Here is a 23,099-nt window from a genome sequence, read left to right as displayed (position 1 = left end):
TAGCTCGTTAAAGAGGGATATCATTAAAGAGATTAAAGGGGAGATGGGAAGGGAGAAAGAGAGGAAGGGAGAGAGGGAGGGGGAGGTACAAAGCTCTAGGCTGGTACTGCTGCTGTGTGTTCTCTAGATGCTGTAGGAGAAGGAGAGAGAGGGAGAGAGAGGGAGAGAGAGGGAGAGAGGGAGAAGAGTGTGTGGGAGAGAGAAAACGAGGCTGAGGCTGGGTTTATAAAAATGTTTCACCCCCTTTCCAGTTTCCACAGCCTGCACTGTCTCTGAGTCTGTGTGAGGGGAAACCAGCCAGGCAGCAGCCACTCTCCTGCTCTCTCTCTCTCTCTCTCTCTCTCTCTCTCTCTCTCTCTCTCTCTCTCTCTCTCTCTCTCACTCTCACTCTCACTCTCACTCTCACTCTCTTCTCTCTTCTCTCTTCTCTCTTCTCTCTCTTTCTCCTCTCTCCTCTCTCCTCTCTCTTTCTCCTCTCTCTTTCTCCTCTCTCTCTTTCCTCTCTTCATTCCTCTCAGTTGTTTCGATGCAGCTGTAGCCTCTCTCAACTGATGTGACATTACGCAAGTGCAGAGGTCCCTACAGAGCTATTGGACCAGAAGGCTTTGAACTGGGAACTGTCGGGGACTGTTTGTGGAGATCCGTGTTCTAAGAGGGTGTTGTTTTGAGGAGTAGTTCCGGAAACAATACAGGATGGACAGAGTGAACCGGGTGCTGCAGATAGTGAGGCGAATGTCCCCGAGGAAGAGGGGGGGGGAGAGGGGGAGGACATCCCCCTCCCTGGGGGAGCTGGAGAGCCCTGAGACCTGCGAGGAGAGCCTCTGTTCCCTCAGTCTCTGCATCAGTGGTGAGGACACTGCTGCCACAGGGCTCACTAAATAAATGTCTGTTCTGTATGTTCTGCTTCTCTTTCCTTCCTTCAGTTTTTATCTCTTTCTTCTTCTTTCTCTGTTCACTCTCTTTTACTCTCTAAATCTCTGTCTGTTCTCTCTTCTTCTCTCTTTCTCTCTGTTCTCTCTTCTTCTCTCTTTCTCTGTCTGTTCTCACTTCTTCTCCCTTTCTCTGTCTGTTCTCTCTTCTTCTCTCTTTCTCTGTCTGTTCTCTCTTCTTCTCTCTTTCTATGTCTGTTCTCTCTTCTTCCTTCTTTCTCTGTCTGTTCTCTCTTCTTCTCTCTTTCTCTGTCTGTTCTCTCCTCTTCTCTCTTTCTCTGTCTGTTCTCTTCTTCTCTCTTTCTCTGTCTGTTCTCTCTTCTTCTCTCTTTCTCTGTCTGTTCTCTCTTCTTCTCTCTTTCTCTGTCTGTTCTCTCTTCTTCTCTCTTTCTCTGTCTGTTCTCTCTTCTTCTCTCTTTCTCTCTCTGTTCTCTCCTCTTCTCTCTTTCTCTGTCTGTTCTCTTCTTCTCTCTTTCTCTGTCTGTTCTCTTCTTCTCTCTTTCTCTGTCTGTTCTCTCTTCTTCTATCTTTCTCTGTCTGTTCTCTCTTCTTCTATCTTTCTCTGTCTGTTCTCTCTTCTTCTATCTTTCTCTGTCTGTTCTCTCTTCTTCTCTCTTTCTCTCTGTTCTCTCCTCTTCTCTCTTTCTCTGTCTGTTCTCTTCTTCTCTCTTTCTCTGTCTGTTCTCTCTTCTTCTCTCTTTCTCTGTCTGTTCTCTCTTCTTCTCTCTTTCTCTGTCTGTTCTCTCTTCTTCTCTCTTTCTCTGTCTGTTCTCTCTTCTTCTCTCTTTCTCTGTCTGTTCTCTCTTCTTCTCTCTTTCTCTGTCTGTTCTCTCCTCTTCTCTCTTTCTCTGTCTGTTCTCTTCTTCTCTCTTTCTCTGTCTGTTCTCTCTTCTTCTCTCTTTCTCTGTCTGTTCTCTCCTCTTCTCTCTTTCTCTGTCTGTTCTCTCTTCTTCTCTCTTTCTCTGTCTGTTCTCTCTTCTTCTCTCTTTCTCTGTCTGTTCTCTCTTCTTCTCTCTTTCTCTGTCTGTTCTCTCTTCTTCTATCTTTCTCTGTCTGTTCTCTCTTCTTCTCTCTTTCTCTGTCTGTTCTCTCTTCTTCTATCTTTCTCTGTCTGTTCTCTCTTCTTCTATCTTTCTCTGTCTGTTCTCTCTTCTTCTCTCTTTCTCTCTGTTCTCTCCTCTTCTCTCTTTCTCTGTCTGTTCTCTTCTTCTCTCTTTCTCTGTCTGTTCTCTCTTCTTCTCTCTTTCTCTGTCTGTTCTCTCTTCTTCTCTCTTTCTCTGTCTGGTCTCTCTTCTTCTCTTTCTCTGTCTGTTCTCTCTCTCTTTTCTTCTTCTTCTCCTTCTTCTTCTTCTTCTTCTTCTTCTTCTTCTTCTTCTTCTTCTTCTTCTTCTTCTTCTACTCACAGTTTGCATATGTTTGATGCGTTGTTGTGACCCTATGGAGGGGTTGTAAATGGTGTATGACTATGGAGTTTTCATGTCTATTTGTTTGTCTGAATGAAAGCTGAACATTTTGTGGGCAACACTTGAAGCAGAATTGTTATTATCTGAAAGTAAAGTAGAAGTTATCCATTACCACTAAAACCCCAGTAAAATCTTTCACGTTTGATGACGAAGGGCTGTTTGGACTGGTACAGCAGGATCTCTAGTAGAGGGATATTCTGATTACTGAGTGTATTACTGGATATCACCAGAGACACAAGGCCACTCAAGTTACTCATATTGACCCTGTCTGAGGATCCAGTCTAACAGATGGGCTGGCAAGCTACAGCAGTATGGTTTCCTACACTGGACCAAAATACTGTATTGTTTTGCAACCTTAAAATGAGGACATGAAAGTTTGCATATCGATGGCTAGTTGTCATTCATTTGACTGTATTCATGTTCATATTACTAAGAACTGATCTTTTCTGTGTTGTTGACAAATATCACAGAATGTGATATTGGTCGAAAGTATTGATGTGTCTCGGAGTATCCCCGTTGACTTACGTTAGGTGACGTGACTTCTTCGCGACACTCCGTTTGCTTTCTGAGGTCAGATAATGGGAGTATCCCCACAGCCCTGCTAAGGTTGTATACATTCCTCTCGTATCCCACATCTTGCAACTTACCTCACTGTTGGGAAGAGTGTAATTTACCTATTTTGGGAAGAGAGTAACGTACCTCACTGTTGGGAAGAGAGTAACTTACCTCACTGTTGGGAAGAGTGTAACTTACCTCTTTTGGGAAGAGAGTAACCTACCTCACTGTTGGGAAGAGTGTAACTTACCTCACTGTTGGGAAGAGTGTAACTTACCTCACTGTTGGGAAGAGTGTAACTTACCTCACTGTTCAGAAGAGAGTAACCTACCTCACTGTTGGGAAGAGAGTAACCTACCTCACTGTTGGGAAGAGTGTAACTTACCTCACTGTTGGGAAGAGTGTAACTTACCTCACTGTTGGGAAGAGTGTAACTTACCTCACTGTTCAGAAGAGAGTAACTTACCTCACTGTTGGGAAGAGTGTAACTTACCTCTTTTGGGAAGAGTGTAACTTACCTCTTTTGGGAAGAGAGTAACTTACCTCACTGTTGGGAAGAGTGTAACTTACCTCTTTTGGGAAGAGTGTAACTTACCTCACTGTTGGGAAGAGTGTAACTTACCTCACTGTTGGGAAGAGAGTAACTTACCTCTTTTGGGAAGAGAGTAACTTACCTCACTGTTGGGAAGAGTGTAACTTACCTCACTGTTGGGAAGAGTGTAACTTACCTCACTGTTGGGAAGAGTGTAACGTACCTCACTGTTGGGAAGAGTGTAACTTACCTCACTGTTGGGAAGAGTGTAACTTACCTCTTTTGGGAAGAGAGTAACTACCTCACTGTTGGGAAGAGAGTAACTACCTCACTGTTGGGAAGAGAGTAACTTACCTCACTGTTGGGAAGAGTGTAACTTACCTCTTTTGGGAAGAGAGTAACTTACCTCACTGTTGGGAAGAGTGTAACTTACCTCACTGTTGGGAAGAGTGTAACTTACCTCTTTTGGGAAGAGAGTAACTTACCTCACTGTTGGGAAGAGTGTAACTTACCTCACTGTTGGGAAGAGAGTAACTTACCTCACTGTTGGGAAGAGAGTAACTTATCTCTTTTGGGAAGAGAGTAACTACCTCACTGTTGGGAAGAGAGTAACTTACCTCACTGTTGGGAAGAGTGTAACTTACCTCTTTTGGGAAGAGAGTAACTTACCTCACTGTTGGGAAGAGTGTAACTTACCTCACTGTTGGGAAGAGTGTAACTTACCTCACTGTTGGGAAGAGAGTAACTTACCTCACTGTTGGGAAGAGAGTAACTTATCTCTTTTGGGAAGAGAGTAACTACCTCACTGTTGGGAAGAGAGTACCTACCTCACTGTTGGGAAGAGAGTAACTTATCTCTTTTGGGAAGAGAGTAACTACCTCACTGTTGGGAAGAGAGTAACTGCCTCACTGTTGGGAAGAGAGTAACTACCTCACTGTTGGGAAGAGTTTAACTTTAAAAAAATATTTTTTAACTAGGCAAGTCAGTTAAGAATAAATTCTTATTTACAATGACGGCCTACTCCGACCAAACACGTACGACACTGGGCCAATTGTGCGATGCACTATGGGACTCCCAATCACGGCCGGATGTGATTCAGCCTGGATTCAAACCAGGGACTGTAGTGTCGCCTCTTGCACTGAGATGCAGTGCCTTAGACCGCTGCGCCACTCGGGAGCCCCAACAAAAACTTACCTCACTATTGTGAAGACAGTAACGTACCTCACTGTTGGGAAGAGAGTAACATACCTCACTGTTGGGAAGAGAGTAACTTACCTCACTGTTGGGAAGAGAGTAACGTACCTCACTGTTGGGAAGAGAGTAACGTACCTCACTGTTGGGAAGAGAGTAACGTACCTCGCTGTTGGGAAGAGAGTAACGTACCTCGCTGTTGGGAAGAGAGTAACGTACCTCGCTGTTGGGAAGAGAGTAACGTACCTCGCTGTTGGGAAGAGAGTAACGTACCTCGCTGTTGGGAAGAGAGTAACGTACCTCACTGTTGGGAAGAGAGTAACGTACCTCACTGTTGGGAAGAGAGTAACGTACCTCACTGTTGGGAAGAGAGTAACTTACCTCACTGTTGGGAAGAGAGTAACGTACCTCACTGTTGGGAAGAGAGTAACGTACCTCACTGTTGGGAAGAGAGTAACGTACCTCACTGTTGGGAAGAGAGTAACGTACCTCACTGTTGGGAAGAGAGTAACGTACCTCACTGTTGGGAAGAGAGTAACGTACCTCACTGTTGGGAAGAGAGTAACGTACCTCACTGTTGGGAAGAGAGTAACGTACCTCACTGTTGGGAAGAGAGTAACGTACCTCACTGTTGGGAAGAGAGTAACGTACCTCACTGTTGGGAAGAGAGTAACGTACCTCACTGTTGGGAAGAGAGTAACGTACCTCACTGTTGGGAAGAGAGTAACGTACCTCACTGTTGGGAAGAGAGTAACGTACCTCACTGTTGGGAAGAGAGTAACGTACCTCACTGTTGGGAAGAGAGTAACGTACCTCACTGTTGGGAAGAGAGTAACGTACCTCACTGTTGGGAAGAGAGTAACGTACCTCACTGTTGGGAAGAGAGTAACGTACCTCACTGTTGGGAAGAGCATCCAGGGAGTTAATGGAAGATTTTAAAAGAAAAGGAAAGCTTCCGGTGCAATAATGTTTTTACCAACATTTGTACAGCAAACTGTCCTCATCAGGGTACCATGTCAACCACTGCAGGTCACTGGTATATATTGGATTCCAGAGGACACGCGCAGGTGTTTGTAATCATGGCCGGAGAGTCTCCTTTCTCTCTCTCTCTCTCTCTCTCTCTCTCTCTCTCTCTCTCTCTCTCTCTCTCTCTCTCTCTCTCTCTCTCGCTCGCTCGCACTCTCTGTTTCGCTCTCTCTTCTCTCACACAGAGCAATAATGAGGAGTGAACAGTGCCTTGCTAAATATTTTATGAAAGCACACAAACACAGCATCGATAGAAAGAGAGAAAGAAAGAAAGTGGGAGAGAGAGAGAAATGCCTACATTTGCAGTATCACAATATTCCTGTCTGGTGTCTTTTATTGTCCTCATTCTCCTGCTCAGATCATTATGTATCATGCTGAGAGAGGCAGCTCACTGGAAAACAACATTGTTTGCACTGAGGAGAGAGTTTCAGCAGGAAATTGTTCTCCGAGGAAAGTGTTTTAAAATTCACCTAGATCATTGAACTGACAGAGTTTATTCAGAGTTTTCTGAAGTATTTTGTGGAACCGCTATTCAGCAAGCTTCAGCTCTTTCCTGATTGGTAGAAAAGAAGACTAAATGGAAACGTGTTCTGCGTGTCACATGCTTGTCAGCCTGCTGAGCTAAATTCTAGGGATTAATCCTGGGAGCAAACACAAGTCCGCAGGTCTTAGACAAAGTTACTCATCACACAATGGTGGTTTACTGACCCACTGTTACATACTGTATACACCATAGTGGTTAGGTACTAGTTGTTGACTAGTTTCTATTTTTTGTTGTTGGTTAGGCACTAGTTGTTGACTAGTTTCTAGTTATTTAGTTGTTAGGTACTAGTTGTTCACTATTAGGTTAGGTACTAGTTGTTGACTGGTACTAGTTGTTTACTACTTTGGAGTTGTTTACTAGTTTGTTAGGTACTAGTTGTTCACTAGTTTTTAGTTGTTCACTAGTTGGTTAGGTACTAGTTGTTTACTACTTTGGAGTTGTTTACTAGTTGGTTAGGTGCTAGTTGTTTACTAGTTTGTTAGGTACTAGTTATTCACTAGTTTGTAGTTGTTTGCTAGTTGGTTAGGTACTAGTTGTTTACTAGTTTCAATTGTTTGAGTTGGTTAGGCACTAGTTGTTTACTAGTTTGTAGTTGTTTACTAGTTTGTTAGTTACTAGTTGTTTACTCGTTTGTAGTTGTTTACTAGTTGGTTAGGTACTAGTTGTTTACTAGTTAGTTAGGTACTAGTTGTTTACTAATTAGTTAGGTACTAGTTCTTCACTAGTTTGTAGTTGGTTAGGCACTAGTTGTTTACTAGTTTGTAGTTGTTTACTAGTTTGTTAGTTACTAGTTGTTTACTCGTTTGTAGTTGTTTACTAGTTGGTTAGGTACTAGTTGTTTACTAGTTAGTTAGGTACTAGTTGTTTACTAATTAGTTAGGTACTAGTTCTTCACTAGTTTGTAGTCGGTTAGGTACTAGTTAGGTACTAGCTGTTCACTAGTTTGTAGTTGTTTACTAGTTAGTTAGGTACTAGTTGTTCACTAGTTTGTAGTTGTTTACTAGTTGGTTAGGGACTAGTCGTTTACTACTTTGTAGTTGTTTACTAGTTGGTTAGGTGCTAGTTGTTCACTAGTTGGTTAGGTACTAGTTGTTCACTAGTTGGTTAGGTACTAGTTGTTCACTAGTTGGTTAGGTACTAGTTGTTCACTATTAGGTTAGGTACTAGTTGTTCACTAGTTGGTTAGGTACTAGTTGTTCACTATTAGGTTAGGTACTAGTTGTTCACTAGTTGGTTAGGTACTAGTTGTTCACTAGTTGGTTAGGTATTAGTTGTTCACTATTAGGTTAGGTACTAGTTGTTCACTAGTTGGTTAGGTACTAGTTGTTCACTAGTTTGTTAGGTACTAGTTGTTCACTATTAGGTTAGGTGCTAGTTGTTCACTAGTTGGTTAGGTACTAGTTGTTCACTAGTTGGTCAGGTACTAGTTGTTCACTATTAGGTTAGGTACTAGTTGTTCACTAGTTGGTTAGGTACTAGTTGTTCACTAGTTGGTTAGGTACTAGTTGTTCACTATTAGGTTAGGTACTAGTTGTTCACTAGTTGGTTAGGTACTAGTTGTTCACTATTAGGTTAGGTGCTAGTTGTTCACTAGTTGGTTAGGTACTAGTTGTTCACTAGTTGGTTAGGTACTAGTTGTTCACTATTAGGTTAGGTGCTAGTTGTTCACTAGTTGGTTAGGTACTAGTTGTTCACTAGTTGGTTAGGTACTAGTTGTTCACTATTAGGTTAGGTACTAGTTGTTCACTAGTTGGTTAGGTACTAGTTGTTCACTAGTTGGTTAGGTACTAGTTGTTCACTAGTTGGTTAGGTACTAGTTGTTCACTAGTTGGTTAGGTACTAGTTGTTCACTAGTTGGTTAGGTACTAGTTGTTCACTAGTTGGTTAGGTACTAGTTGTTCACTAGTTGGTTAGGTACTAGTTGTTCACTAGTTGGTTAGGTACTAGTTGTTCACTAGCTGGTTAGGTACTAGTTGTTCACTAGTTGGTTAGGTACTAGTTGTTCACTAGTTGGTTAGGTTCTAGTTGTTCACTAGTTGGTTAGGTGCTAGTTGTTCACTAGTTGGTTAGGTGCTAGTTGTTGACACCTTTACTTGAGCAGAATGTGGCCATCAAAATAACATAAACGTTCCAAAATGTTTCAAACACAGGAAGTTGGTGGAACCTTAATTGGGGAGGGTGTGCTCATGGTAATGGCTGGTGCGGAATTAGCGTAATGGTATCAAATGCATCAAAATATGGTTTCCATGTTTTCCATGTGTTTGATGCCATTCCATTCACTTCGTTCCAGCCATTATTTTGAGCCGTCCTGCCCTCAGCAGCCTCCACTGGTTTCAGCGTGTAAACTAGAGACACACTAGACTGAACAGGGACAGAGTAAACCCGGGGATAGAGTAAACCCGGCCACAGACACAATCTCTCTGATGTGAAATAAGAAAATGAGGCCAGGTCCCATCCTTCCTCTCTAGCTCCCTCGACTGTGTGTCTGTTAGCCTTCAGTCATTGGTTAGATATACAGGAAACAGCACCATGGTAACACTTTCAGGTATCAAACATTCATTTGCTTCTCTACAAAAAACATATTTTTTCTTCAAGTATCAGTAGATATTACCATAACTGTTTTATCCATTTAAAAAGACAACATCCAAAACTATAATATCTTGAGTCTCAAACATCAGAGCACACAGAGCATATGCTGTGATCGTCTACAGTATAATCAAACTATTATTGATTGATATACAGGTAATATGCTCATGCTAAAGCTCTAGTCTAGCTTATACAGTACACGCTCCTCCACAGCCTGAGGGTGTCACTATCACTGTGTGATGTGACAATAACAGAAGTCCCTCAAAGGAGAGCAGGGGCATCCCGGATCCCACTGCGGTGTTGGTACCGGCTGTCCCAGTGAGACGCCATATGATGTGGTGCACATACGGTAGGACAGGAAGGCAGCAGGCTTTCAGATGTCTGCTGCCCTGGATCAAACTGATTGGATCATAGAGATTCATTATACTTAAAACTACTGTACATGTTTCTCACATTTCTCACATACTTATTGAACAGAATTCATCTTACAACAAAGCCATACTGTATGCTATTTATTCTTACAGTGTTTAAGGTTTCTGACATTTTCATCCAACTTTCTATTTGTCCATCCTCTGACCATTATGTCAGCGCTGGCTTCCCTTAATGTTTCCAGCATTACTATTCCACTGGTCACTCCTTCCCTTAATGTTTCTAGTATTACTATTCCACTAGTCACTCCTTCCCTTAATGTTTCCAGCATTACTATTCCACTGGTCCCTCCTTCCCTTAATGTTTCTAGTATTACTATTCCACTAGTCCCTCCTTCCCTTAATGTTTCTAGTATTACTATTCCACTGGTTCCTTCATCCTTTGTCTTGCTGTTTCCTGCTACTCAGGCCCAGAAGCTAATATATGCATATTATTAGTAGAATCGGATAGAAAACACTCTGACGTTTCCAAAACTGTTTGAATGATGTCTGTGAGTATAACAGAACTCATATGGCAGGGGAAAAGCTGAGAAAAATCCAACCAGGAAGTGGGAAATCTGAGGTTTGTAGTTTTTCAACTCATTGTCTTTCTAATATACAGTGTCTATGGGGTCATAGTGCACTTCCTAAGGCTTCCACTAGATGTCAACAGTCTTTAGAACGTTGTTTGAGGCTTCTACTGCGAAGGAGGAGAGAGTGAGAGCTGTTTCAACCAGATATCTGGCAGAGTGCCATGAGCAGGTCACGCGTATGGCCGCGAGAGCGACCTGTGTTCCATTGCATTTCTAAAGACAAAGGAATTCTCCGGTTGAAACATTATTGAAGATTTATGTTAAAAACATCCTAAAGATTGATTCTATATTCGTTTGACATGTTTCTACGAACTGTTATGTAACTTTTTTGACTTTTCGTCGGAACTTTCGCCTGGACTTGCCCGCGCCTCGTGAGTTTGGATTGTGAACTAAACGCGCTAACAAAAAGGAGGTATTTGGACATAAATTATGGACTTCATCGAACAAAACAAACATTTATTGTGGAACTGGGATTCCTTGGAGTGCATTTGGATGAAGATCATCAAAGGTAAGTGAATATTTATAATGCTATTTCTGACTTCTGTTGACTCCACAACATGGCGGGTACCTGTATGGCTTGTTTTTGTGTCTGAGCGCCGTACTCAGATTATTGCATGGTGTGCTTTTTCTGTAAAGTTTTTTTGAAATCTGACACAGCGGTTGCAATTAAATTATTATTTAATTCTGTGCATAACAGTTGTATCTTTTATTTTTTTATTTTATTTTTTATTTCACCTTTATTTAACCAGGTAGGCAAATTGAGAACACGTTCTCATTTACAATTGCGACCTGGCCAAGATAAAGCAAAGCAGTTCGACACATACAACAACACATGGTTACACATGGAGTAAAACAAACATACAGTCAATAATACAGTGAAAAATAAGTCTATATACAATGTGAGCAAGTGAGGTGAGATAAGGGAGGTGAAGGTTTATGATGAGTATTTCTGTAAATTGATGTGGCTCTCTGAAAATTCGCCGGATGTTTTCGAGGCACAACATTACTGACCATAACGCGCCAAAGTAAACTGAGACTTTTGGATATAAATATGAACTTTATCGAACAAAACATAAATGTATTGTGTAACATGAAGTCCTATGAGTGCCATCTGATGAAGATCATCAAAGGTTAGTGATTAATTATATCTCTATTTCTGCTTTTTGTGACTCCTCTCTTTGGCTGGAAATAGGCTGTATGTGTTTTTGTGACTAGGCTTTTTCAGCGGAATGTTGTCGAGGCGTAAGTTAAAGCCGTAAGTTAAACCTCAAATAAACTACAAGTTAAACAAAATATAAAAATCCTGCATTGCAGGAAAGTTGGCCTGCAACAGGGTGATCAAATTAAGATCCTACATCTGTACCAGTTAAAGAGGTCACTTCTTCAGTTACTGTGTGAAATAATATGCCAAGAGATAGATAGCATGCCAGGGGCAAATAGCCCAGAGAACACATTAAAGAGTACTGATTCAGTGAGTTGAATCGGAGTGGAGAATCATAAGACTCTCCATGGCAGTTCTTTTCTCTGGTCTGTTCTGTATTGAATGCAATTTGAGTGGTGTTCTTCATTCATTTGTCCATGAAAGAACTCTGTTAAACATTTAGTGATAGCTTTGCTCACAAATAAAGGTTCCAATTTCTACCCAAGCTCCGGATCTCTCTCAACTAAAATATCTTTCCCGCTTTCTCAATTCAATTTCAATTTAAGGGGCTTTATTGGCATGGGAAACATGTGTTTACATTGCCTATCCAAGTGAAATAGATAACAAACACTTGGTGAAATAAACAATAAAAAGTGAACAGTAAACATTACACTCACAAAAGTTCCAAAATAATAAAGACATTTCAAATGTGATATTATGTCTATATACAGTGTTGTAATGATATGCAAATAGTTAAAGTACAAAAGGGAAAAAATAATAAACATAAATATGGGTTGTATTTACAATGGTGTTTTTTCTTCACTGGTTGCCCTTTTCTTGTGGCAACAGGTCACAAATCTTGCTGCTGTGATGACAAACTGTGGTATTTCACCCAATAGATATGTGAGTTTATCAAACTTGGATTTGTTTTCAAATTCTTTGTGGGTCTGTGTAATCTGAGGGAAATATGTCTCTCTAATATGGTCATACATTTGGCAGGAGGTTAGGAAGTGCAGCTCAGTTTCCACCCCATATTGTGTGCAGTGTGCACATAGCCTGTCTTCTCTTGAGAGCCAGGTCTGCCTACGGCAACCTTTCTCAATAGCAAGGCTATGCTCACTGAGTCTGTACATAGTTAAAGCTTTTCTTAAGTTTGGGTCAGTCACAGTGGTCAGGTATTCTGCCACTGTGTACTCTCTGTTTAGGTCCAAATAGCATTCTAGTTTGCTCTGTTTTTGTCAAGTAATTATCTTTTTGTTTTCTCATGATTTGGTTGGGTCTAATTGTGTTGCTGTCCTGGGGCTCTGTGGGGTGTGTTTGTGTTTGTGAACAGAGCCCCAGGATCAGCTTGCTTAGGGGACTCTTCTCTAGGTTTATTTCTCACTAGGTGATGGCTTTGTTATGGAAGGTTTGGGAATTGCTTCCTTTTAGGTGGTTGTAGAATTCAATGTCTCTTTCTGGTTTTTGATAATTAACGGGTATCGGCCTAAATCTGCTCTGCATGCATTATTTGGTGTTTTACATTGTACACTTAGGATGTTTTTGCAGAATTCTGCATGCAGAGTCTCAATTTGGTGTTTATCCCATTTTGTGAATAATTGGTTGGTGAGCGGACCCCAGACCTCAACCATAAAGGGCAATGGGTTCTATAACTGATTCAAGTATTTTTAGCCAGATCCTAATTGGTATGTCAAATTTTATGTTCCTTTTGATGGCATAGAAGGCCCTTCTTGCCTTGTCTCTCAGATCGTTCACAGATTTGTGGAAGTTACCTGTGGCGCTGATGTTTAGGCCGAGGTATGTGTCGTTTTTTGTGTGCTCTAGGGCAACGGTGTCTAGATGGAATTTGTATTTGTGGTCCTGGCAACTGGACCTTTTTTGGAACACCATTATTTTTGTCTTACTGAGATTTACTGTCAGGGCCCACGTCTGACAGAATGTGTGCAGAAGATCTAGGTGCTGTTGTTGGCCCTCCTTGGTTGGGGACAGGTCTAGGTGCTGCTGTAGGCCCTCCTTGGTTGGGGACAGATCTAGGTGCTGCTGTAGGCCCTCCTTGGTTGGAGACAGAAGCACCAAATCACCAGCAAAAAGTAGACATTTGACTTCAGCTTCTAGTTGGGTGAGGTCGGGTGCTGCAGACTGTTCTAGTGCCCTCGCCAATTCGTTGATATATATGTTGAAAAGGGTGGGGCTTAAGCCCTGTGGAAAGAAATGTGTGTGTTTTTTGCCAATTTTAACCACACACTTGCTCTTTATGTACATAGATTTTATAATGTCGTATGTTTTCCCCCAACACAACTTTCCATCAATTTATATAGCAGGCCCTTTTGCCAATTTGAGTCAAAAGCTTTTTGAAGTCAACAAAGCATGAGAAGACTTTGCCTTTTGGTTTGGTTTGTTTGTTTGTCAATTAGGGTGTGCAGGGTGAATACGTGGTCTGTCATATAGTAATTTGGTAAAAAGCCAATTTGACATTTGCTCAGTACATTGTTTTCACTGAGGAAATATATGAGTCTGCTATTAATGATAATGCAGAGGATTTTCCCAAGGTTGCTGTTGACGCATATCCCATGGTAGTTATTGGGGTCAAATTTTTCTCCACTTTTGTGGATTGGGGTGATCAGTCCTTGGTTCCAAACATTGGGGAATATGCCAGAGCTGAGGATGATGTTACGGAGTTTAAGTTTAGCCAATTGGAATTTGTCGTCTGTATTTTTTATCATTTCATTTAGGATACCATCAACCCCACAGTCCTTCTTGGGTTGGAGGGTTTGTATTTTGTCCTGTAGTTCATTCAATGTAATTGGATAATCCAGTTCTGGTAGTCTTTAATAGTTGATTCAAAGATGTGTATTTGATAATGTTAATATCACATTTCAATGCAAACAACGTTGAATTAACAACAGTTTAATAATCCAACAGGGGCAGGCAAAAGACAGGTCTAGGGCAGGCAGGGGTCAGTAGTCCAGAAGGTGGGGCAAAGGTACAGGACGACAGGCAGGCTCAGGGTCAGGGCAGGCAGAAAAGGTAAAAACCGGGAAAACTGGAAAAAATCGAGAGACAGGAACAGAGGGAAAAATGCTGGTAGGCTTGACGAAACAAAACGAACTGGCAGCAGACAAACAGAGAGCACAGGTATAAATTCACAGGGGATGGGCGACACCTGGAGGGGGGTGGAGACAATCACAGATCAGGGTGTGACAGTATGTTTTTGCTGTTTGTTCCTTGTTATAGAGCCAAAAAGATTGGAGAAGTGGTTTATCCAAACTCTTCGTGTTGCTGTTTGTTTAGAGTTTTCCAATTTTCCCAGAAGTGGTTAGATTCTATGGATTATTCAATTACATTGAGCAGGTTTCAGACATGCTGTTCCTTATTTTTTCGTAGTATATTTCTGTATTGTTTTAGTGATTCACAATAGTGAAGGTGTAGACTCAGGTTTTCTGGATCTCTATGTTTTTGGTTGGATACATTTCTCAATTTCTTTCTTAATTTTTGTTGCATTATTCATCAAATCAAATCCAATTGCCACATGAAGACAACAGGTGTAGACCTTACAGTGAAATGCTGACTTACAAGCCATGAACCAACAATGCAGTTTTAAGAAAAATACCTAAAAGGAGAGAAGAAAAAATAATAATAAGAAAATTAGAAAAATAAATCAAACCATTTGTCATTGTTGTTAATTTTCTTAGGTTGACTGCTTGACATTTTTAGATTTGATAGGGAAGCTGAGAGGTCAAATATACTGTTTAGGTTTTCTACTGCCAAATTTACACGGATTTAATTTGTTTTTTTCTAATTGTTTTTTGGTAGATTTCCACACTACTTTCCTTCCATCGATAGTATTTCCTAATATTATTCAGTTCCTTTGGCTTTGATGCCTCATGACTGAGCATAGCTCTGTTCAAGTAGAGTGTGATTTTGCTGTGATCTGATAGGGTTGTCAGTGGACTGAATGTGAACGCTCTTGAGAATCTCCGGATTGAGGTCAGTGATAAAGTAGTCTTCAGTACTACTGCCAAGAGATGAGCTATATGTGTACCTACCATAGGAGTCCCCTCGAAGCCTACCATTGACTATGTACAAACACTGCCGGCGACAGAGCTGCAGGAGTTGTGACCTGTTTTTGTTGGTTATGTTGTCATAGTTGTGCCTAGGGGGGCATATGGGGGAGGGAATGCTGTCACCTCCAGGTAGGTGTTTGTCCCCCTGTGTGCTGAGGGTGTCTGGTTCTTGTCCAGTTCTGGCATTTAGGTCGCCACAGACTAGTACATGTCTATGGGCCTGGAAATCTCTCCCTCTAGGATGGAGAAGCTGTCATCGTTAAAGTATGGGGATTCTATTTGGGGGATATAGGTAGCAGACATGAGGAAATTTTTCTCTTTAGACATAATTTCCTCATTAATTTCTAGCCAGATGTAAAATGTTCCTGTTTTTTAGGCCAAAGGCAGATGACATCAGACCTACTATATTCCAGGATGAGATAGTAAAAGCTTTGTGTTCCATAGTTTCTAGTGTTGTTTTTTGTGTGATTTAGGGTCTCTCTCTTTGATTTAGGCTCTCTCTCTTTGATTTAGAACTGTGATTCAAGCTCTCGAACTGTGATTTAGGCTCTCTCTCTGTGAGTTGTCTCTCTCTCTCTGAATATTCCCAAGTGTGTTGGAGACTGCAATAAGAAATCCATTTTTCAGTCCCCTATCTTTTCTTGGAAATGTTGCCTGTGGGACTTGGAGCAGAGGCCTGGTGTATAATTGCTGTTGCATCACTTAGATCTGATTACTGGAATGAAGGGAGGGAAGGAGGGAAGGAGGGGACAAACAGAAGGAGGGTGCCACAGTGGCTTTATAGTGCACTATAATCAGAAGCCATGCAGCAATATGGACTGTGTTTCATTGGCTTTGTCTCAAAGTCAAGTCAAATCAAAGTTTATTTGTCACGTACGCCTAATACAACAGGTGTAGACCTTACAGTGAAATGCTTACTTACAGGCTGTAACCAACAGTGCAAAAAAGGTATTAGGTGAACAATAGGTAAGTAAAGAAATAACAACAACAGTAAAAAGACAGTGAAAAATAACAGTAGCGAGGCTATAAAAGTAGCGAGGCTACATACAGACACCGGTTAGACAGGTTGATTGAGGTAGTATGTACATGTAGATATGGTTAAAGTGACTATGCATATATGATGAACAGAGCATAGCAGTAGCGTAAAAGAGGGGTTGGCGGGTGGTGGGTGGCGGGACACAATGCAGATAGCCCGGTTAGCCAATGTGCGGGAGCATTGGTTGGTCAGGCCAATTGAGGTAGTATGTACATGAATGTATAGTTAAAGTGACTACGCATATATGATAAACAGAGAGTAGCAGCAGCGTAAAAGAGGGGTTGGGGGGGCACACAATGCAGATAGTCCGGGTAGCAATTTGATTACCTGTTCAGGAGTCTTATGGCTTGGGGGTAAAAACTGTTGAGAAGCCTTTTTGTCCTAGACTTGGCACTCCAGTACCGCTTGCCATGCGGTAGTAGAGAGAACAGTCTATGCCTGGGGTGGTTGGGGTCTTTGACAATTCTTAGGACCTTCCTCTGACACTGCCTGGTGTAGAGGTCCTGGATGGCAGGCAGCTTAGCCCCAGTGATGTACTGGGCCGTACGCACTACCCTCTATAGTGCCTTGCGGTCGGAGGCCAAGCAATTGCCGTACCAGGCAGTGATGCAACCAGTCAGGATGCTCTCGATGTTGCAGCTGTAGAACCTTTTGAGGATATCAGGACCCATGCCAATTTTTTTTTGTTTCCTGAGCTGAGGGGGAATAGGCTTTGTCGTGCCCTCTTCACGACTGTCTTGGTGTGTTTGGACCATTCTAGTTTGTTGGTGATGTGGACACCAAGGAACTTGTTGAGAGCTTCTACAGCCCTGTCGATGAGAATGGGAGCGTGCTTGGTCCTCCTTTTCCCGTAGTCCACAATCATCTCCTTAGTCTTGGTTACGTTGAGGGATAGTGTGTTATTCTGACACCACCCGGCCAGGTCTCTGACCTCCTCCCTATAGGCTGTCTCGTCGTTGTCGGTGATCAGGCCTAACTTAATGAGGGTATTGGAGTCGTGCCTGGCCATGCAGTCGGGGTGAACAGGGAGTACAGGAGGGGACTGAGCATGCACCTCTGGGGAGCTCCAGTGTTGAGGATCAGTGTGGCAGATGTGTTGCTACCTACCCTCACCACCTGGGGGCGGCCCGTCAGGAAGTCCAGGATCCAGTTGCAGAGGGAGGTGTTTAGTCCCAGGATCCTTAGCTTAGTGATGAGCTTTGAGGGTACTATGTTGTTGAACGCTGAGCTGTAGTCAATGAATAGCATTTTCACATAGGTGTTCCTTTTGTCCAGGTGGGAAAGGGCAGTGTGGAGTGCAATAGAGATTGCATCATCTGTGGATCTGTTAGGGCGGTATGCAAATTGGAGTGGGTCTAGAGTTTCTGGGATAATGGTGTTGATGTGAGCCATGACCAGCCTTTCAAAGCATTTCATGGCTACGGACGTGAGTGCTACGGGTAGTCATTTAGGCAGGTTGCCTTTGTGTTCTTGGGCACAGGGACTTTGTGGTCTACTTGAAACATGTTGGTGTTACAGACTCAATCAGGGACATGTTGAGAATGTCAGTGAAGACACCTGCCAGTTGGTCAGCACATGCCCGGAGCATCCGTCTGGCCCCACAGCCTTGTGTATGTTTTTTTCCCCTCTGGTTGGTTATTTAACATGCTGATAGAAATGAGGTAAAACTGATTTAAGTTTCCCTGAATTAAAGTCTCCGGCCACAAGGAGTGCCGCCTCTGGGTAAGTGGTTTCCTGTTTGCTTATTTCCTTATACTGCTGGCTGAGTGCGGTCTTAGTGCCAGCATCTGTCTGTGGTGGTAAATAAACAGCCACGAAAAATATAGTTTAAAACTCTCTAGGCAAGTAGTAGCCTGCAATTTATCACAATATACTCTGCTTCAGGCGAGCAAAACCAAGAGACTTCCTTAGATTTCGTGCACCAGCTGTTTTTTACAAATATGCACAGACCGATGATTGCACGTTTGCAAGTAATATTGACGGTAACGGCAGCTTTCCCACTCGCCTTCTGCGGGTCCTCACGAAGCATCCCGCTCTGTGTCCTCTGTACCTGCGTCTCTTCCTCTTGCAAATAACTGGGATGTTGGCCTTGTCGGGTGTTAGGAGTATGTCCTGTGTGTCCGGCTTGTTGAAGAAAAAAATCTTCATCCTATCCAAGGTGAGTGATCGCTGTCCTGATATCCAGAAGCTCTTTTTTGCCGTAAGATACGGTTGCAGAAACATTATGTACAAAATAAGTTACAAATAATGCGAAAACCCCACATAATAGCACAATTGGTTGGGCGCCCGTAAAACTGCTGCCATTTCTTCCGGCGCCATTTTCGAAAAAGTGCACTATGAAGGCTGTAATGGATGCTCCTCACACGAGGAACCATTGACATAGGGACAATCCACTACTATTACTTGATGGTGTATTCTGTGTGCAGAACATTACAAGAGAATAGGGTGTCTTTAGTGCAATATGTCACAGAAGCTATGTATCAAACCATGCAGGAGCTACTTTCTCTCCCGTTGAGGAGCTCAGTAACATTGCAAAGCAGCTTGGGAAGTATCACGCCTTGGCTGGGTCTGAAAACGTTACTAACTGACAAATCCTTGCTTCCTCCGTCCTTGTTTCCTGATTTCTTCTCAAAGATAATTGGAGGAGGTCTGATCTCCAATTGTCTGTCTGTCTGTCTGTCTGTCTGTCTGTCTGTCTGTCTGTCTGTCTGTCTGTCTCTGTCTGTCTCTGTCTGTCTGTCTGTCTGTCTGTCTGTCTGTCTGTCTGTCTGTCTGTCTGTCTGTCTGTCTGCCTGCCTGCCTGCCTGCCTGCCTGTCTGTCTGTCTGTCTGTCTGACTCTCTCCCTCCGTCTCTCCCTCCGTCTGTCTGTCCGTCCGTCCGTCTCTCCCTCTGTCTGTCCGTCCGTCTCTCCCTCTGTCTGTCCGTCCGTCTCTCGGACGGACAGACAGACAGACAGACAGACAGACAGACAGACAGACAGACAGACAGACAGACAGACAGACAGACAGACAGACAGACAGACAGACAGATAGATAGATAGATAGATAGATAGATAGATAGATAGATAGATAGATAGATAGATAGATAGATAGATATTAGAAAATCATGAAGAGATTCCTTGCCTCACTTTGGCCCCTCGGCTCAATTGTCACAGAACATATTTTTCTATATTAACTCAGGGTTACAGGTACAAGAGCCATTTTGAATAATATATTAACCCCCCTTACCCCCACACCCACCACCAGAAACCATGTTTTCCACCCCTTCCATCCCACCATAGCAACTAGGGTTGCTTGTCAGTCATCCGCCAGACCCCCCACCATCCCGACCCCCCTCCCCCGGCGACCAGAGAAAACCCTCCCCATTACCACCCCTTCCCATCCACCATAGCAACTAGGGTTGCTTGTCAGTCATCCGCCAGACCCCCCACCATCCCGAGCCCCCTCCCCCGGCGACCAGAGAAAACCCTCCCCATTACCACCCCTTCCCATCCACCATAGCAACTAGGGTTGCTTGTCAGTCATCCGCCAGACCCCCCACCATCCCGACCCCCCTCCCCCGGCGACCAGAGAAAACCCTCCCCATTACCACCCCTTCCCACCCACCATAGCAACTAGGGTTGCTTGTCAGTCATCCGCCAGACCCCCCACCCTCCCGACCCCCCTCTCGGCGACCAGAGAAAACCCTCCCCATTACCACCCCTTCCAGTGGGCCTGAAAGCAAAGAAAGTTAAACAGATTAAAATAGGTTTATACAGTATATAATCTGTTTATGTTTTTGTGTTGGTCTTTATGTCATGTTTAGTTGTATGTGTTGGGCTTTAGTTTATATTATTCTATTATACTATTACATTGTTCCTTATCCTACCGGTCACATTTCTTAAGGCATCGTGGTATACCTCTATTATCCTACCGGTCACATTTCTTAAGGCATCGTGGTATACCTCTATTATCCTACCGTTCACGCTTCTTAAGGCATCGTGGTATACCTCTATTATCCTACCGGTCACATTTCTTAAGGCATCATGGTATACCTCTATTATCCTACCGGTCACATTTCTTAAGGCATCATGGTATACCTCTATTATCCTACCGTTCACGCTTCTTAAGGCATCGTGGTATACCTCTATTATCCTACCGTTCACGCTTCTTAAGGCATCGTGGTATACCTCTATTTTGGCTCATACATGATGATCCGTCCTCAGAAATGTCCTAGATTTAGCAGTCTTTCTCATACACAAAGTGGGTGGAAAAAGCTGTGCATTTTAAACAGCTGTGTGTGTGTGTGTGTGTGTGTGCGTGTATGTGTTTGTATGCGTGCATGTGTGTGGGCGTGTGTGTGCTTCAAGCGGGGTGTAAAGATGAAATCTGATCTCCATTTTCACCAGTAGCTAGTGTAGACGATAGAGCAGCAAAACAAAGCGTGTCACAGTGAACAGAGACCGGAGGCTATAAGCCAGGCTTTCCAATGTAAAGGTGGAGTAAAAATAGATTGCCCTGTGTTGACTGGGATCTGTCAGAGACTGAGCTAGCGTAGCGGAAGGCTAACAGCATTGCTACAGCTCTGCTTTCCTGAGACCTAGAAGGACTGAGACTGAGCTAGCGTAGCGGAAGGCTAACAGCATTGCTACAGCTCTGCTTTCCTGAGACATAGAAGTACTGAGACTGAGCTGGCGTAGCGGAAGCCTAACAGCATTGCTACAGCTCTGCTTTCCTGAGACGTAGAAGTACTGAGACTGAGCTAGCGTAGCGGAAGGCTAACCGTATTGCTACAGCTGTGCTTTCCTGAGACGTAGAAGTACTGAGACTGAGCTAGCGTAGCGGAAGCCTAACAGCATTGCTACAGCACTGCTTTCCTGAGACGTAGAAGTACTGGGACTGAGCTAGCGTAGCGGAAGGCTAACAGCACTGCTTTCCTGAGACGTAGAAGTACTGAGACTGAGCTAGCGTAGCGGAAGGCTAACAGCATTGCTACAGCTCTGCTTTCCTGAGACGTAGAAGTACTGAGACTGAGCTAGCGTAGCGGAAGGCTAACAACATTGCTACAGCTCTGCTTTCCTGAGATGTAGAAGTGCTCTTCAGGCTATACCATTGATTCCATTGAGCCAGGCAAGCTTGATCAACCCCAGCTAAAGTATTTGAAATGATTTGAAATACTATTTAAACCCGTGTCTGAACACTAGCATTGGAAAATCATCTGGAAGTCAGAAAGACGCAAACTAGAGGATAGGTCATTGTTAGTTAACATGATAATTAATTAAGATGTTTTGTAACATGCAGCCAGACCCAATTCTCTCCCAACACGTTCCCATTGGCTCCAATGCTTTGATGTTTTCAGACCTACACCACGGTGTAGTGATGTGCTATAATATACACCACGGTGTAGTGATGTGCTGTAATATACACCACGGTGTAGTGATGTGCTTTAATATACACCACGGTGTAGTGATGTGCTGTAGTATACACCACAGTGTAGTGATGTGCTGTAGTATACACCACGGTGTAGTGATGTGCTGTAGTATACACCACGGTGTAGTGATGTGCTATAATATACACCACGGTGTAGTGATGTGCTGTAGTATACACCACGGTGTAGTGATGTGCTGTAGTGTGCAACACGGTAGCGTTGTGTGGGTAAAATCACTGGGGAAGCCAAGCCTACACCAAAAAAAAGGCCATATTACAACCTACGTTTTGTGATAATTGTGTTGTTTGCTCTATAACATGTTAGTTCGTATGCATTGACACCGTGACATATAGGCCTAAAGGCCGAGACTATAAGAAGACACAGTGGCAGAATAAATTCAAACACACCTTTGTTTTATCACAAAACAAAACCGGAAAGCAATCTCTGTCTGGTGAAGTCCGCGAAGCATATTGCGTGTACAGTAACAAACAGTTACATGACCTACAGCATGGTCAAGCAAGTTAATGTTTCCGACGTTTTCTGACTACTAAACAACTATTGATTTAGAACCACAGAGTGTTATCGCAAGTCGCAAAGAACACCTCTGTTTAGTCTAACACAATGACAACTGAAAGATACCAAAAACAATTTAGTCCAATCAACATGAGCTAAATATGATTAAAAAAATATATTTTTTAAATATAATCAAAATCAAATCAAATGTATTTATATAGCCCTTCTTACATCAGCTGATATCTCAAAGTGCTGTACAGAAATCCAGCCTAAAACTCCAAACAGCAAGCAATGCAGGTGTAGAAGCACGGTGGCTAGGAAAAACTCCCTAGAAAGGCCAAAACCGAGGAAGAAACCTAGAGAGGAACCAGGCTATGAGGGGTGGCCAGTCCTCTTCTGGCTGTGCCGGGTGGAGATTATAACAGAACATAGCCAAGATGTTCAAATGTTCATAAATGACCAGCATGTTCAAATAATAATAATCACAGTAGTTGTCGAGGGTGCAACAAGTCATCACCTCAGGAGTAAATGTCAGTTGGCTTTTCATAGCCGATCATTGAGAGTATCTCTACCGCACCTGCTGTCTTCAGAGAGTTGAAAACAGCAGGTCTGGAACAGGTAGCCCGTCCAGTGAACAGGTCAGGGTTCCATAGCCGCAGGCAGAACAGTTGAAACTGGAGCAGCAGTATGGCCAGGTGGACTGGGGACAGCAAGGAGTCATCATGCCAGGTATTCCTGAGGCATGGTCCTAGGGCTCAGGTCCTCCGAGAGAGAGAAAGAAAGAGAGAAAGAGAGAAAGAAAGAATTAGAGAGAGCATACTTCAATTCACATAGGACACCGGATAAGACAGGAGAAATACTCCAGATATAACAGACTGACCCTACCCCCCCGACATATAAACTACTGCAGCATAAATACTGGAGGCTGAGACAGGAGGGATCAGGAGACACTGTGGCCCCATCCGATGATACCCCCGGACAGGGCCAAACAGGCAGGATATAACCACACCCACTATGCCAAAGCATAGCCCCCACGCCACTAGAGTGATATCTTCAACCACCAACTTACCATCCTGAGACAAGTCCGAGTATAGCCCACAAAGATCTCCGCC

General features: G+C 43.1%; 1 protein-coding gene across 3 annotated transcripts in view; it reads left to right on the top strand.

Annotated features, from left to right (window-relative positions):
• The first annotated feature begins 387 nt into the window (after positions 1-387).
• LOC139536351 (glutamate receptor-interacting protein 2-like) overlaps positions 388-23,099 on the top strand; it is a 351,360-nt gene continuing 328,648 nt past the window's right edge. For all 3 annotated transcript variants that reach the window (XM_071336818.1, XM_071336817.1, XM_071336816.1), the window contains exon 1: positions 388-847. In XM_071336818.1, the coding sequence (XP_071192919.1) occupies positions 694-847 (154 nt within the window). In that variant the 5' untranslated portion in view covers positions 388-693. The remainder of the gene's footprint in view (positions 848-23,099) is intronic.

The sequence above is a fragment of the Salvelinus alpinus genome, chromosome 12, assembly GCF_045679555.1.
Source record: "Salvelinus alpinus chromosome 12, SLU_Salpinus.1, whole genome shotgun sequence".
NCBI lineage: Eukaryota > Metazoa > Chordata > Actinopteri > Salmoniformes > Salmonidae > Salvelinus > Salvelinus alpinus.
The sequence above is the reverse complement of the archived record's forward strand: the minus strand, read 5'-3'. Positions and strand labels throughout refer to the sequence as shown.